The 17,106-nt window shown below is 37.4% G+C and overlaps 1 protein-coding gene across 4 annotated transcripts in view; it reads right to left on the bottom strand.

Annotated features, from left to right (window-relative positions):
• Positions 1-17,106, bottom strand: part of ARHGAP15 (Rho GTPase activating protein 15) — a 621,973-nt gene that overhangs the window by 590,307 nt on the left and 14,560 nt on the right. For all 4 annotated transcript variants that reach the window (XM_054699701.1, XM_054699703.1, XM_054699704.1 and 1 more), the window contains one exon: positions 62-240. In XM_054699701.1, the coding sequence (XP_054555676.1) occupies positions 62-226 (165 nt within the window). In that variant the 5' untranslated portion in view covers positions 227-240. The remainder of the gene's footprint in view (positions 1-61; positions 241-17,106) is intronic.

Genomic DNA, 17,106 nt, shown 5'->3' with positions numbered 1-17,106 from the left:
CTTTTTTAAAAAACAAAATCCTGTATCTGGGAACTTCGGGCATTTGGGGTATTTGACTTACGGGTTCAGTGACCTTCCCAACATCGGTGAGGATCATGGATTTACTTTGGCTCAGTCTGTCGTGGTGGCTGCTGGCATTTTTGATTCTCATTTGCACAGCTCCGGTGGCTTGGCAGGTGGAACTCAGCATTTCCACAGAGGTATCAGAATTTGTAGATTTTTGCATATTACAGTGTTGTCCTGTTAAAATAGAAAGGTATTATTTTATTCTATATATATTTTTTTTTCCACAAAAAACTTGGTGGAGTGTTCATTCCTATTAATGAAAAAAATGAAAAATGAAAAAAAAATCATCACTTCTCGTAGTAGTGAAGTAGAAAGTTATTATTTTGTAGTTGATATTATCAGTGGGGCCTCTGCTGTGGACAATGTTATGAATTCCAGAGGACTTCAAAGTTAATAAGCAGCTCAACTGAATACCTAATAGCTGTATGATATAGTCATCTTCATATAGAAATGAATTTCCCAAATAAATATCTTCAAGTTGATGCTCTTTTCACTCATGGTGTTACTGTGACATTACTCACCCTATCCACCCAAACCCCTGATACCACTACGATAAGCACCATTTTTTTGTGAACAGAAGCCTCTGTGAATGAAGTCATATTCAAGTAAGTAGAACTGGCGGAACAGCACACCAAGCTGATCTCTTTGACTATCAAACACATCAATTTGCTCCCATTAGACTCCTGCTCAGTCTTTTTTTTTTTTTTTTTTTTTTTAAGATTTATACAAGAGCTGTTGTACAGGCCAGAAGCGTGGGAGGGTGAGAGGATTCACCAGAGACAGAACAGGGAGCAGAACAAGCAGACGACCAAAATACACTGCTGAGGGGAGCAGTGGACATGACAGGAGAGGTCTGCTCTGCCATGTGGGAATCTCCCTGGCCGGCTGGGAATCGAACCTGTGCTGCAGAGGCTGCAGACAGCTTCACAGTGCTGCACTCAACCCGCTGCGCCACCAGGGAGGCCCTCGTGCTCAGTCTTAACCCCAGCCCCACTCACAACATTCACAGAGGAAGATAAAATTTCTCTGTTCTCCTCCACTTGCCAAATTGAACTAGATACAATAGCTTAGTTGGAGATAATATTTATGAAAAATATGGAAAAAGAGAAAATGAACACTATTTATTTATTTATATTTAATTCAATAGGAATCTTCCTGAATTAGGCAGAAAAATTCAGTGTGGACACAATTTAAAGGAACAGAAGTGAAAGAAGTGAAGAAATAATATTTTGGAAAAAGAAAACAGAGAATTAACTATGGCAGCATCAGCAGGTGGACTGGAAGGACTTCAGTTGCTTCCCTAAATTCAGAATCATTTTCAACTTCCCTTCCCCACAAGTCCCTCAAAAGAACACATCAACTTATTCAAAATAGAACATTAGCAATGCAAACACAGCTTCTAAACTTCTAGAAGCAGATTTCCTTCTAATCTGATTGTTTTCTCTATGTCTTGTCTATATAGACATTCATAGCCTGGGCATGCACATACTTTAGGAAAAAATGTGGCCAACAAGTTATAGAAGGCAATAAAATCCAAAATGCAGTTTAAGGAACCAACTGTATTGATTCACTATGTATGTTAGACAGACAATGGGACGAGAGTAAAAGTAATGGTCAAGTAAATAACTAGAAAACAATGAATGCATTTTTAATTGGAGGAAGGGGGCCTCCCTGCTGGTGCAAGGGGTTAAGCATCACACTATGAAGCAATCCGCAGCCTCTGCAGCATGACTTTGATTCCTGGCTGGCCAGAGAGAAACCCACATGGTGCCGAAGACCTCTCCTGTCTCGCCCGCTGCTCCCCTCAGCAGTGTGTTTCAGTCAGTCTGCCTGTTCTGTTCCCCGCTCTGTCTCTGATGAATCCTCTCACCCCCACACCTCTGGCCTATACCCCAGCTCTTGTATGAATAAATAAATCTTTAAAAAATAAAAGGAGGTAAGACGTTTCCTCATAATTTATATCATTAAGGCAATTGAGTGATAACTTAGAAAAGAAGTTACAGACTCCACCAGGTGAGGCCCATGGGTCTTCTTTTTTGAAATAAAATACAAGCTCCTCCACTGTTTTCTACCTAGTGCCTTTGGAAAATTGTTAGCCTCTGTGCTCCTCATTTTTCTCCTATATAAATTTATTTTTTGAAAGGAATTATTTATTTGTGTATATAAGAACTGAGGTACAGTCAAGAGGTGCAGGGGCGGAGATGTTTCACCAGAGACAGAGCGGGGAACAGAACAGCCAGACTGACTGAAATACACTGCTGAGGGGAGCAGCGGGCGAGACAGGAGAGGTCTCCTGCACTATGTGGGTAGCTCCCTGGCTGGCCAGGGATCGAACTCCTGAAGCAGAAACTGCGGATAACTTCACAGTGCTGTGCTTACCCCTTTGCACCACCAGAGAGGCCCTCTTGTATAAATTTAATGCCTATATCCTAAGTGTTTTGTAAGGATTACAACCCTCAGCATGTTTCCTGGTACATAGCAAACAGTAAATAAATCTTTAAAAAATATAAAAAAAAATACATGAATAAGCTGCACATTCATTCTGCTGAGTGAAAGAACCCAGGGCAAAAAAAACAAAAACAAAAAACAAAAAACCTCTCTGAGTTCACTTATATAATGTGCTATTGAATACAAACTAAATTCACTGACAGAAAACAAATCTTAGTGATTGCTTAGAGTTGGGTGGAGGGAAGGACACATTAACTGTATACAAGAGAGTTCTTGGCGGGGGTGGAAGATGACATTGTTATCTTGATCACGGTGACCATTTAACAGGAATATACATTTATTAAAAAGGATTAAATTCTACGCTTTAAATACTTGCTCTTTAATATAATTTAGTGGTATCTCACAAAATTATTCACAAGAAAATTATTTTTTGAATTCCTCAACCAATTTATTTTGCTCATATCTTCACTTTTATGTGCCTACATCGATTATCTATTATAGAAAACATGTAATTGAGAATAAGAGCTCTTTTCATCAGTTCAATAAGCTCTTTGAATAATTAAAAAAATTAAGTAATAATTAAAAAGTCTTATCTTCATATTTCATAGAAATATGACAGCCATTTTCATATGGATTTTAAAATATATCAAATCTGGTACTAGTGTAGGCATAGGGATCTATTTAGAATAACCTCTATAAGTAGAATAAGATATAGAGAATGTAACTGTTTTTAAAAAGTAAATGTGATCATGGGTAGATAATATAGTTATTTCTTCAAAAACTTACAGTTTTTATAGCATTCTATATACTTACTAATTATTAGTGGGTCTATTAATTTTCCTTAAGCCAATAGAAATTATTTCAAAATAACAAAGCATGTATAGGAATCTTTTGCATTTGTGAAGATGCCTACTAATAAAAGCATGAATTTCTTCAGGGTGAGCTTCAGTGAATGAAGTAAGGATGAATGAAGGAATGAAAATCTAGGAATTGTCATAAAATAATGGAGACCCTGGACTGATGGTAATTAGACAGGTTGCATTAAAAAGGTCCATATGACTTCTAGTGCAGCACTGCCTCTAATAGTCACCTTTCTGATCTTGTACAAGTCAATGACCTCTGTTCATTATTGGAAAAAAAATTGACTGTGGGAACCAGGACAACCAAGAAGATTGCTGTAATCTCTACGGTCCTTTTCACTTCTGATACTGAATGACTGGAAGTTTGGGACCTATTACTCCCAGGAATTTCCCAGAAAGAAACATTGTTTCAGATTTAAAGTACTCACCAGTTTTAGGCAAACAAGCAGCAATCTAAATGTTTCAGTATGCACTGATACCAGGGAGATTTAGGTGGGGGCTTGGAGAGAATCTAAACTTAAACATAAAACTTTTCTAGAAAAATCAAAATTCTCTCTTGTTTCCCAAGCCTTGAATGCAGTGTGTTTGTAGTACCGGTAAAGGAAATCACTCAAGCTAAAGCCACTATCTTCTGACCTAGAGCATGAAGCCACTGTATTTACATAGCCCAGACATGTGCCATTTATAGGATATGTTACTTCCGCAGAGTATGCACAAATTTCAGTGGCAACTCCAAATCTGCATTCTTGTATTGATTTCACAATCAACCCATAATTTGCGTAGTGAAGTGTCACTATCAAAAGGCTGGATTACTTGAAAAGCCTCTTATTGGGCTTCCCTGTCTGATTTCTCAGGATCAGTCAGCAAAATAAGGCTCAAAATCATCCTTCTTCAAATATTTTCATCACGCTGATCTTCCTACTACCTCTGTGTTAAAATATTTCTCTTTCCTCAAAATTTCCATCCTCTAGCCATCACTTTCTTTCCCATCCGACTTTATCCTCATGCTTTGTCAATACCACACTGTAGGTGGCTTACTCTCTTTATTCAGTGTCCCTTGTTTTTTGTTCTACAAAGGTACTCATTTCATACTATTTCACAATTGTCCTCATATTTGTAAATATTTGGTGGTTTTGCATTTTGCACAACTCTGCATTGCTCTGGGGATAAGAGAAGTGACACAAAACTTCATCTTAAAGACTCCTACCAGTAGAAAAAAAAATTATACATTCAACATTGTTGAGATTCTACTAAGTGGTAGGCATGATATTAGAGACTGAAGATAGTCTCTTATCTTTCTTTAAAAAAAAAAAAGTCTTACACTTTGGTAAGTGTGATAAAGAAACAGATCAATAATTAAATGAGAATAGATTTGTACTCAAGGAGGGAGAAGAGCAATGACAACAAGCTCAGAGTGGGAGGTAGAGTGAAAAAAGCCCATAAAAGGAGATCTACTGACGCCGAAGCTGAGGGAAGGCTGGGCACTTTAGGGAAAGGCCTAGCAATGCAGGGCTATGCAAATAAATGTGGTATCACAAGGAACATATGAAATGTGTCAAATGTGAAGGAGAAATACAGAGTGTTTTGGCTTAAGCTCATGAAAAAGAGAAATGATATATTTCATGAAAAAAAAAAAAAACAGCATTTAACTTGTGATCATCTTGTAGCTTCTCATGAAGCTAAGGATGAACTGAGAGCCCATTCTATCTAACACAGCCAGTGCTGTAAGGGTTTGGTGTTCTAGATCCACTGAGGGAGAGAAGGTTGGAAGATGGCTTTCCTTGCCATAATACAGTAGGTCTTGCACAAACAAGCTGAATGCAAGCCAGAGGGAAGCAGGACTCTCTGCCAGGCCACAGGAGGTATGAGGGGAAGGAGGGAGGTCAGAGAAGGAAGGAAATCTGATGGAGGGAAATGGCAACCATACTAGTTGCTGTGAAACCTGTAATTTCTGTACTTGTGGGTTCAGAGATGATTTATTCTCATTCTTCCTGTTAGGAACATATCAGACCAAGTGCATAAGGCATTTCTAAAGCAAAATTTGGTGAGTTGTCTTTGGATCCCACTTGCCATTCTGTGTCTTTATTATCTTCTAACTTCTGGTTTTACCCTCACCTGTATCCCAACACTCTTTTTCTCCCTCTCCTAGGTGCCCTGTGATCCTTTCATATTTTTACTGCCAAACCTCCCCCACTGCAGCACCTATTCACACTTCATGTCATCTAGAGTCAACATCTCTGAAATTTCCATCACCCACTCTACCTTATCTACATCCTTTAAACACACCCATCCTCTCATTGAATCACTTAGATATATGTGCGAAAGGAATGATTAAACCAGCTAAAAGAATGTTATAAGTGAATCATGAGACTTCCCATTAATTCTCAGGGGAGCATCATCCTAAATTCAAACTGGAAACATCTGGCTATGTGGGAGGAATTTCTTTGAGTACAAGAGTTTTAATCAATCTTACTTCATTTATGATGTTAAGTAAATTCAGGGGGAGGTAGTACTTGAGACTGGGGGGCAGGATATCAGCATTGCATTCTAGAAGTGGTGCATTCTGTAGGTACACAGTGTGATGGCTCTGCCATGGTTGTCTTTACAATGAAAGAATAATCTAGATGACAAACTCCATTACAAAACCTACCCAACCTCAATTCTAAAAAAAACTCTCACACCCAAGGTTTCACCATAACTTTGTTCCCAGCATTTTTGAATAGATATTCTTGCAGCAATATTTGTATCAATTCAGAAAGTATTCCAAAATGCAATGGATAGCTCCAATTGTGAGTCTATATTATTCTTCCAGGAATAGTTACAGGGATTTGATGTCATATCTATTATTCCACTCATATTTTCATTCCTTGTAGACCCTCAACATCCTAGGTATTGTAGAATAGATAGCAAAAATTGGTATCTATCTATATTTATCTCTCTGCAACTAAGTAACATCATTAGTACAAGTCATACTGACTTAAACTTAAGTCATATTAACATTAAGTCACATTAGCTTTAAGGTTCATATGACCTTCACAACTATTCACTATCTCCCTTGTTCTTCCTACAACATATCAATATCATCAATATTAAAGAAAACATTGATGCAGGGGACTCCCTAGTGGCGCAGGTGGTTGAGCGCCTTGCTGTGAAGCTGTCTGCAGCCTCTGCAGTGCCAGTTAGATCCTTGCTGACCTCAGAGCAACCCACATAGCGAGCAGACCTCTCCTGTCTTGCCCACTGCTCCCTTCAGCAGTGTATTTCAGTCAATATGCCTGTTCTGTACCTGGCTCTGTCTTTGGTGAATCCTCTCACCCTCCTGCGCATCTGGCCTATACCTTGGCTCTTGTATAAATAAAAATAAATCTTAAAAAAAAGAAAACATTGATGCATTAAATAATTAAGTTCTTACAGAAATACACAGAACCTTGAATGACTAAGGAAAAGATTGACAAACTGGTTTATGCGCATCTAAAATGGATATTTTAATCTCTCAATATTATGGATATTATAAATATTAAGTCTGTCAATAAATATCCCTGAATTAGAAATTGAAATGTAAATCATTTAAGACAGACTTCATAATTTCTCAAAACTTCCTGATTTTACATGTACCAAGAGAAGAACAAGAATAGCTTGCGTTATTGCACTAGTTCCACTTTCAATACTGTTTTAAAAACAGGAAACTGCAATGAGAATATACTTTGTAAGAGGTACACAAACTTTGGCTGTACTAACAGACTACTAAGTTCAGTGTTGTTCCTGACCTAGCTTTCCCACTCATATCGCAAATACCCAAATAGGAAGGAATGTGATATTTCTTCTAATCATAAATTTCATAGCTGCTCTGTCAATTATTTGTTGCACTCTGCTAATTACACTAAGGCTCGGCAGCATGCCCTTTTGAGTTAGAAAGTGTATTTTTGACATCTCTTTTCCATCAGCACCATTAAAAGTATATTAAGAATTATTTGCACTAGGAGAATCTAAATAGGCACTATGCTATAATCTGAATGATGCAGAAGAAAAAAAAATTAAAGCTCAAGGATAGCAAGCTTCTCCCCCAAGGTGCCACAGCCTGTTAAAAATAGCCTCAGGATAAAATCAAACATTCTTGTTTTAGTCACTGACCTCCAAGGTAAATGGAACTGTATGGAAAAAATAATGTAACCAGAATCCAAGGAAATCTGATAGAGATTAGAGAGATAAAATGATCATAGTGCAGCCATATTAGGTATATATTATTTAAGTCTTTCCATTTGTTTATAAATGGTTCTGTGCTTCCTGACAAAACCACAATAACAAAAAATGTTTGTTGAATATATAAATGGAAAACAAACACAGAAACTAGTTAATCCCAGTGATCATAGTCTATCAAGGTATTGCCAAGAGGACAGTTTTGTCTTTGAACAGTTTATTTCTTATATTTTAAAAAAATATGTACAACTCACCGGTGTTTCCAAGATCAATAAACTATGGGTATTTCATGATAAGTAAAGGCAGGTAAGAAAATAATTTTCATACATCTTGAGGCCAACATTAAAGTTACTTGGAGAGGTATATGAGATGTTTCTAAATACAAAAACTACCATATTTCCATTTTAGAATAGCTTTTTCATATCTTTCTCATAAAAAATGGCCCTTATCACTGTCTTAAATTTAGCAGCATTATTTGTCCTGAGAATAGAGACTGTTTCCCTTGAGATTCAAATATCTTTAAGTACTTGATTTCCAAGCAGAAGCACCCCCTGCTTTACATGGGCTTCCACTGAGGAACACTATCTCAGAGGCAAGCACTGAGTGTGCAGGGAATTCTCATACTGTGGATGCAAGGCTGGATTTTCACCATGCTGCAGGGGACCTCTGTTGCCACCCCAACCACCAAGAGCTGCCTTCTTCCCCTCTGCCTAAATACACAGGAACCCACTGTGGCAACGGAAGCCTATTCTTTTCTTAGAATGTGTGGGAAGAGCTGCTAGGAGCTCATGGCAACTCCACAAATATTACTTCTCTGAAAAATTAATGTCTATCCCCTGGAAAGATCTTATGTTGATCTGTGGTAGAACACGGGCTGTGTGTTCCCCTGTGGAAATGGCTTGAGACCGTGGTAGCTCGAGTAATGTGTGGCACAACCTTCGTTCTACACTTTCCTGACAGGTCAATAATTAACTTGCATTGCAATTGTTTGTCGTCTCCACCACAGCAGCCATTTACCAAAATAACATTTTAATTTCAGTTTCCTTCCAGTTCACTTTCCTTTTCTTTTTTCCCTGTGGCTTCTACATCTCTATTAAGTCTAATTTCCCCAGACCACTTCCATAAGCGGAGAGAGTGTAATAAAACAGTTTCAAAAATGTCAAATATAATGAGAAAGGAAGATCACAGTAAAGGAATTTGACCAGAGCCACCCCACTGGGTAACACTGTCTTTGACTGGGCAGGTGTTATATGTATATACAAGAAATGTGATAATAAGGCTTTACATTTATTTAACTTGTATCAGGGAATCTGGGTTTTATGCTGCATTATACTGACAATGTCTGGCAAGTTAGTGGCATGAGTAAATTGTAATTGAGTGATTGCCATTGCATGTAGGCATCATAAGTGGTGAAAATGACAATATATATATATATATTTTTTTTTTTTTTGAGTAGAATAAGACCTGGATAGAATAGTATGGTAGGAAACCTAAGCCCTTTTTAGATCTTGGTGTCCAGCTGCCACCTTTCATGCCACAGGCATCTTAACCTTTTAGACTACATCTATTGGGAGCAAAGAAACTGAATTTACATTACAAATATTTTTATTTAATATGCATTTTATTTTAATATCTATTTATTGTCCCGTTACCTTGAGAAATAATCTCTCTAGGTCCCACAGTTTCTCCAGAAATTATTAAGAACCTTGGGGTGAAGTGAGATATAAGAATACTTGCTTGTCATGATTTCTCATAAAAGTGCAATGGAGGATGAGACTGGGGACAATTTCAAGGTGAGGGTGACACTGGCCCTCAGTGTCATATAACAAATAGGACCCAGATGGTAGTAAGGATGTCCAGGGCAGTGCAGGCTGACATAAGATTTGTGGAAATGCAAAAGAATATATTCATATTAAATGGCAGAGTCTGGAGGGCTACGTGAGAAAGCAAAGGAGAGAGAGTTGATGTAAGGCTGGGTAAGGAAAAGTTTGCATTTGGGGTTTGTATAAATCCTGGGAAACTGTGATGACTTTGTTTAATAGGTATAATCTTCTCCCAAAGGATTTGGTGAAAAGACATCCAGAAGGAGTAATCTTCAACCACTAAGGCTACACAAAGTATGGTAGCATTTTAGGGGTGTTTTCTAAGTAACTTCAAATCATAAGAAATATCACAGCATCTGTTTATAAATAATTATCACGAGAGGACAAAGTGATGGGGGTGACTACTCCAGAGTTTTAGGAATCTGACTTTGAAATCCCAGGAGTATGTTTAATGCTTCTAGGCAGCAACCAAATGAAGATAAAGGCAAAGACTTCACAGATGTGACAAAAGGAAGCTTTTGAAGAAGAAAGGCCCAAAGGTGCAATTAGATCTTATTAAGAAAATGGAAAAAAAATAAAGTTAAGGTGAGTGGAACTGCTTCTGAATTTCCCTCTAGCAATCAGGTAAGTGGTGAAAAATTGAAAAACAAATAGAAACGAAATGCCTACACCACTGTAATTATGTTTTGACAGTATAAGAAAATTTATGAAATGACAATCTCCTCAGATACACAGGAGAACCGTAAGGGGCATAAGTAATGCAATCTTCTCTGTTTCCTTTGTCAGTTTTGACCTAATCTAGCAAGAAATGCTGAGCCATTTTCCGCCTCTTGCATACAAGTATTAATTAAGGGAAAACGGGGTGAGTATCTTAGGGCAATGGATGATGAAATGTCACTTAAAGAGAAAATATCAGCTACAGAACAAGTTGTTCAGTCACTACAGAATTAGAAAACACTGGCAAAACAAGCAGAATTTCAGCTACTCTCTGGGATAGGACTGATTCTTTGATCCTTGCTGGAAGAGTATAAAGCAAAAATACATTTCAAACTCAGGTTACATCTTTCCTAGGATTTCATATTCTATAGTATTTCTTTTTTCCTAACATAACTCAGGTGCAAAGCTCTTTTATCAAGCAGATTTAGTCTAATCACGCATTGGTTATAATACAGCAGGCTCCTTCATCTCTATCTTGACTTGTCCAGGTTAGAATATGGAGAAGTTGCACATTGCACAATTAGAGTTTGACAGTAATTAACAGGAGTCAGTAATTTACAGTAGTCAAATATGGCTAAAATTTGTCTTATTTAGCACATTTATTATTGTATCTGCTTAGTCTTTGGCTAATGCTCATGTCTCCAAGTTCTGAATTATTTGGATTTGATTTCAATGTCAAAGGGATATGTCTGAAAATGAGTCAGTAATGTCACAGTCCATTGTTGTGACAATGACAGCAATATTAAAATATTTCAGAATATTTCTTTTGATGCATTTAAAAATGAGTTTGTGGTAAGTTCAATAAATTGTCAGAAGCTGAATACATTCATTTATCTATTTGTGGATTGCATTTTTATCCTCTTAACATTTTCATAAATAGAAGTTTTAATATTTAATGCTAATATATCTAAATTTAATATTCAGTTCATAGTTTATTTCCTTTTACAATTAATGCATAGTTTCATCCTTGTAAGAAATCCTTGTCTAATCGAACATCACAAAGACGAGTCCCATGTTTTCCTCATAAAAGATATTTGTTTCAATGTTGGCAAGGATGTGGTGAAAAAGGAACTCTCCTAACTCTCCTACATTGCAGGTGGGAGTGCAAACTGGTCCAGCCACTATGGAAAGCTGTCTGGAGGTTCCTCAGCCTACTAAAAATGGAGCCACCATACGACCTGGCAATTCCACTACTAGACATCTACACAAAAACATTGATTCAAAAGAACCCCTGTACACCTGTGTTATTGCAGCACTATTTTCAATAGGTAAAACCTGAAAACAACCCCAATCCCAAAAAACAGATGACTGGATCAAGAAGACGTGGCATATATACACAATGGAATATCATTCAGCAATCAAAAAAGATAAACTCATGCCATTTGCAGCAACGTGGATGGAGCTAGAAGGAATTATGCTCAGTGAAATAAGTCAGAAGGAAAAAGAAAAATATTGATGGTTTCACTTACAGCAGGAATATAGGGGAGCCAAATAAGACATTAGTGTAAAAAAATAATAATACAAAACACAACAAAGCAAAAACATAATTATAAATCACAGATATACTGCAGGGGAGGAGGAGGGAGAAGGATCAGAGGGAGGGAGGGAGGAGCACAGGGGGCTGTGGTGATGGAGCATGGGTGCATTGGTGAAGGGAACTATGGGGACTACATCTGAGGGGGTGGGGGGAAGCAAATATTGTTTAAAAATGAAAAATGATGTAAAATTTTTTTAAAAAATAAAAAATTTTAAAAAAAGGATATGTGTTTCAACTTTTACTTTTAGAATGTGATTCTTCCAGGAATAATTTCTGTGTTCGGTGTGAGATAGGGATACATTTTTCCTTGTACATAATTCATACTTATTTTCAAATTACAAGAACTGGTGACAAAGGACCAGCATCTGGTTCTTCATCTGAAATGAAGAGATGCTGGAAGTGTTCTCCTGTGCACAGATGTTGACAGATGTGTAGCTGTTTTCAATAATTGCATAAATTTTAAATTTTCTTGTCACGTTTGGCAACTGTAACATTAGCAACTGAGGATCCAAGTTGAATAGAAAGATTTATTCAACAAGTGGAAAGAGACAAGGATTGGTAATCTGAGATTGGTAATTGTTCACATATTCAGGTTTTCAGTGTATTATCAGTTAGGAGATTTGTTACTAATTGTCAAATTCTAAATACTAGTTATTTTCCCAGAGTTATTTGTCACAGGGAAGACTGGTAGTAAAGAGGTACCCTCAATCCTAGCAAGAGAACAGAACAAAGAAGACAACAACTTTCTAGGTTTCAGTAGAGGCAGCTGTAACCAGAGACAAAGAAAATGCCTAATGGATACCTAATGTTTGGAGTAAAGGTTCCCAAGGATATGGGAAGAAAGATAAGATGAAAAGCATAGGAGGAAAAAATCCACCATAGCAACAAAGAAAGGTACTTTCTCATTCCCCTTGGGATAGGACAGTATAGAAAAAGCAAAAGAAAAGTAAGGAAACAGAAAAATAAATACACTTATATGGCCTGATGGTCATTATTTCTTAGAAGGTGAAATGAAGGTGCTGGAAATGAAGGGAAAAAGGCATGAAGTGGGGGTGGGGGTGCTACTGGGTGTGTGCATCACAAATACAAACCAAAATCATGAGCTCTTACTTATAACTGATTATTGAACTCACAGAACTGGTATCCCCTGCATTGAATTAAGATTTCTCCTGGGATTCAAACTCTTAAATAACTCAACTTCTGTTAAAAATAACCAAATGGCTCTAATAGCGAGGAAGAAGAAAGTGGTAGAAATTGATTTTCAAGTGTCATGGTGAGGTGCTTAATAAACACACAGATTTCACTGAGTCCTCCAAGATAATCCCACTTAGCAAGACTGAGGAGGCACCTGAGAAGCCTTTTTTTTTCTTATCTTACATGTTGTGGACTTCACTTCATGTCTGGCCATCTACCAACCTAGAGATTTAGGTGTACACTGAACTCTGATGACAATCAAATCAATACAATTATTAAAGTGATTATTTTATTTTATATCTGCATTATTCTAAGATATATACTTATTGCTATAATGTTTTCTTATTTTTTAAAGCCCTCTGCTTCTTGATTCAGATTTGTTCGTGATGCTGCTCTAAGTTTACTGGGAATAAATTTCACTCTGGTATATGCTTTTATCTGGGCAAGTGATATAGATCAAGCAGGGAAAAGGAAGAAGTGAGTAGGTAGTTAAGCATGTAGGTATAGAGATCAAATAGATATTTGAAAGTAATACTGAGTATCCAATCTGATAGTGATTAAAATATATACTTTAACTACCCAGAATACACATCCAGTCCTACCTACTGCTGTAAGACAAACAAAAAATACATAAAAATAGGATCATATACCAAGCAATTTAGGTCTATTGTATAATTTTCACAATGTTTGTATTTTATTTATATCATGAACTTGGTAAGTATAAGTAAAACATCAATTTAATGAATTGGAAAAGTTTTCTTGCTTGTTAAAGATCAAAGGTTGTAAGGTGAGAAAACAAAATACTGTTTTCATTCAAATTTAACCTGAAATTTGGGGACAGTAAGACTTCTTTTCATTAAATCAGGGACATCAAAACAGCAAAAACTATTTACCAGCCCATATTATTTAAATGGAAATATGTTGACAGAGCTTTTCAATCATTGTCTTTAAAAGATCCTTCAATATGTTACGCCCATTGTATATTTTAAAATGTATCCTTTTCTTTCTAGGCTGATTACCTGAAGGCTCTTTTTATGCCAAAGTCTCTGAAAGAGCTTCTGCTGCAGTCTCAAGAACTTCAAACCAGGAGTTGCTAGTGGTAAGATTTCTTACTTAAACAAGTTTGACTTACTTCTTTTCCTTCAAAGTAGATTCCGGGGCTTCTTCCCAAGAGGTGGGAGGTAGAAGAGATGGTTGGATATATTATATAACTAGGTTCCAGTTATTTCAATGTTAACTGGAATTTTAAGTAATACAAGCACTACTTCATTTCTCTTAATTTAAGCTCATCATGAAGCAAATTTCAGAATTTTGGTTTGGACACGTGCAAAAGAGAATTCATAAACCTGTAGACTTTTAAATGGCTATTAGGATTATCTACTCAACTAAAAATTATTGAAGACAAATTCTATTTCCTCATTGTCTTCCTTTTATTTATTTCCTTTGTCATGACTATTTCAGAGACTTAGAGACGCTAATCTATTGGTAGATCACACATGTCATGAAATAGGTCACACAGCCACACCTAGCCTTTTTTCCTTGTCTTACATGCTGTGGACGTCACATATGTGTGTATGTGTGCCTGTGTATGTTTAAATTGTAGTTACTATTATCACCATACACAGTTTACAAACAAGTGCAGATGTTCTAATCCACACTCTGTATCACAGAATTTTTAAAATACCAGGGAAACTAAAGATTTCTGTATTTGCTACAATTTAGAAGAGTTAACCCTTTGGGGACATCTTTAAATGGTTAAAAAAAAGTGTTAAGGAGGGGTGGTAGCAGAAGATAGTTTGTTCCTTTCAAGTTAAAAAAATGAATGCAGGGCCTCCCTGGCGGAGCAGCAGTTGAGCACTGGGTTGCGAAGCTGCCCGCAGCCTCTGCAGCACAGGTTCGATCCCCGGCTGCTGGGCGAAGGTCCCACATGGCTTGCAGACCTCTCCTGCTGCCCGCTGCTCCCCTCAGCAGTGTACTTCGTCAGTCTGCCTGCTCTGCTCTCCTCTCTGACTCTGGTGAATTCTCTCATCCTCCCACACTTCTGACTGTACCCAGAGCTTGTATAAATAAATAAATAAATCTTAAAAAAAAAAAAGAATGCAGTCATGAAAGTTAAACAAAACAAAGACCAAAATGCAAAATATAACACAAATATAGTTTTTTTTTCATAGAATATTCTAATGCATTAGCCAGTCTCTAAACATTTATTAGGATTTATTGGCTATATGGGAGTTGTTTGGAGGACTCTACTTCTCTCTAAACCTTACACTCTGCTTCTGCTTTCTTATGAGCAGCTATAAATTCAAGAAGAGGCGGAAAAGAGGCAGACTTCCAACCAAATTCAACCCACAGACATATGTTGTTGGGCCTGAACAAGGTTTTAAATCAGTTTCCAATTGAAAACTGAGGATTTTTACTTTAGGAAAGGTGTGTGTCTATGTATCTTCTCTTGTAAAAGCAAAAGATGCGAAAAATTAGTGAAAGTGTATATGGTAACCATCCACGGGGGGTGGGAAGCTTCTATAAGCTGCACACAGGGCAAGTTCTCTCTCTTCCCACTTGATTTGCCGAGATGTGCTGACCAGTCTGAGGGCATTTGTGACTGTGACTCCTGATGCCAAAGTGACCCCTGTATTGTCGGTTGAGTGGAGTTTCTGGTGCATATTAAATCAATATCACTTTCTATATTTTATTGTTTTTAACTCCAAGCTGGTGGGAGTAGAAACAGTGCACAAAACTAAGCCATATTTGCATCGCTGCTTTGGGAAGAAAATCATCAGAAATTAACATCACTGCACTGATTCTTATAATTTTTTCAACATGATCTCAAATTACCAAGAATAGGATACTGTGCTGTGCTCTTTGCTATTGCTCAGCAAGTTCCCCTTTCCCTTGCTCTCTGCTCTCACTGCCTTTAGTGTTCCTATAGTGCTTTGGCACATAATCATACCCTGACTTCTATTGCTTTCTGTTCTCTATTTGAGTTGTGTGTCTCTTCTTCCCAAATTAAGAGTGGGATCCTTAAGTCAGACACTATATTTGACACTACTGTTGCTATGTATTGTATCTAGAAAATTATTTAATGTCTGTCTGAAGTCCTCTGCTCTAATTACTCCAAGACTAGGATTACTTTCAATAAATTCAGTTTACTATGTTAGAAGGGCGGTGCTTCCCAATATGAAGTGTAACTAGATGCCCTTGTTCACTCTGCAACTTCTCCACACCAAAAGCTGCCACATAGACTTGGGATATAGTGCATCTTGGTCAAGGGAAGTTACCACAATAACTGCATCTTGCCATTCCCATCACTGTTTCAGGTCATATTCTCTACCCACATTCTCTGCCACACATCCTCATCTTCTTTTCCTTTCTTTTTTTTAATATTTATTTGTGCATACAAGAGCTGGGGTACAGACCAGAGGTGTGGAGGGTGAGAGGATTCGCCAGAGACAGAGTGGGGAACAGAACAGGCAGATTGACTGAAATACACAGCTGAGGGGAGCAGCAGGCCAGCCAGGAGAAGTCTGCCGCGCCATGTGAGTAGCTCCCTGGCCAGGGATCAAACTCATGCTGCAGAGGCTGTGGATAGCTTCATAGGTTGTGTCTTAACCCCTTGGGCCACCAGAGAGGCCCCTTGTTTTCCTTTCAAGTTGGTTTCCCATGCTGTAACAATGATCCATTGCTAATCTCCTTTCTTAAAGCCAGAGTTACAAACTAAAGTTCTCTGACCTGTGAGACATGTTAATTCTCTTAGGACAACACCATACCACTTATCTCCTGAGCTTCTTGTCCTCACTCCCCACTGCCATACCTGCTCTCAATAATTAGAAAGAACAATAAGCTCTTTCTAGTTAAGATTGAGATTGGTATATTCACTCAAGCTCCATACATGGAATCCTGGACAGTTTACTCAGGAGGAAAATAAAACAAAAGAATTGATTTTCTAACTGGATCAGCAACCAAGATCCTGAAACTCCCAACATTCTTAATTTTCCTTTTTAGAATCACTTTGCTAAGACCCCAGTCTGGGTCATGAACTGTTTTACCCTTACCACCCTAGGCAAAATCTAGATTTAACACACAAAAAAGTAGGTGAAGAGAGTAACATACCCTCCACCCCTTTGTCTCTGTAGTTTTTCTTTTTTCCATTTTATTTTAAGGCCCAAGACTTAATGACCACCCACCACTTTTCTTTTCTTTTCTTTTTTGCCTAACATTTTTCTTTCCAAAATAACATATATAACATTTAGCAACATATGTAATA

The sequence above is a fragment of the Talpa occidentalis genome, unplaced genomic scaffold (genome assembly GCF_014898055.3).
Source record: "Talpa occidentalis isolate TD23 unplaced genomic scaffold, MPIMG_talOcc4v2.1 talOcc4.3, whole genome shotgun sequence".
Taxonomy (NCBI): Eukaryota; Metazoa; Chordata; class Mammalia; order Eulipotyphla; family Talpidae; genus Talpa; species Talpa occidentalis.
This window is presented reverse-complemented; position numbering and strand designations above follow the sequence as displayed.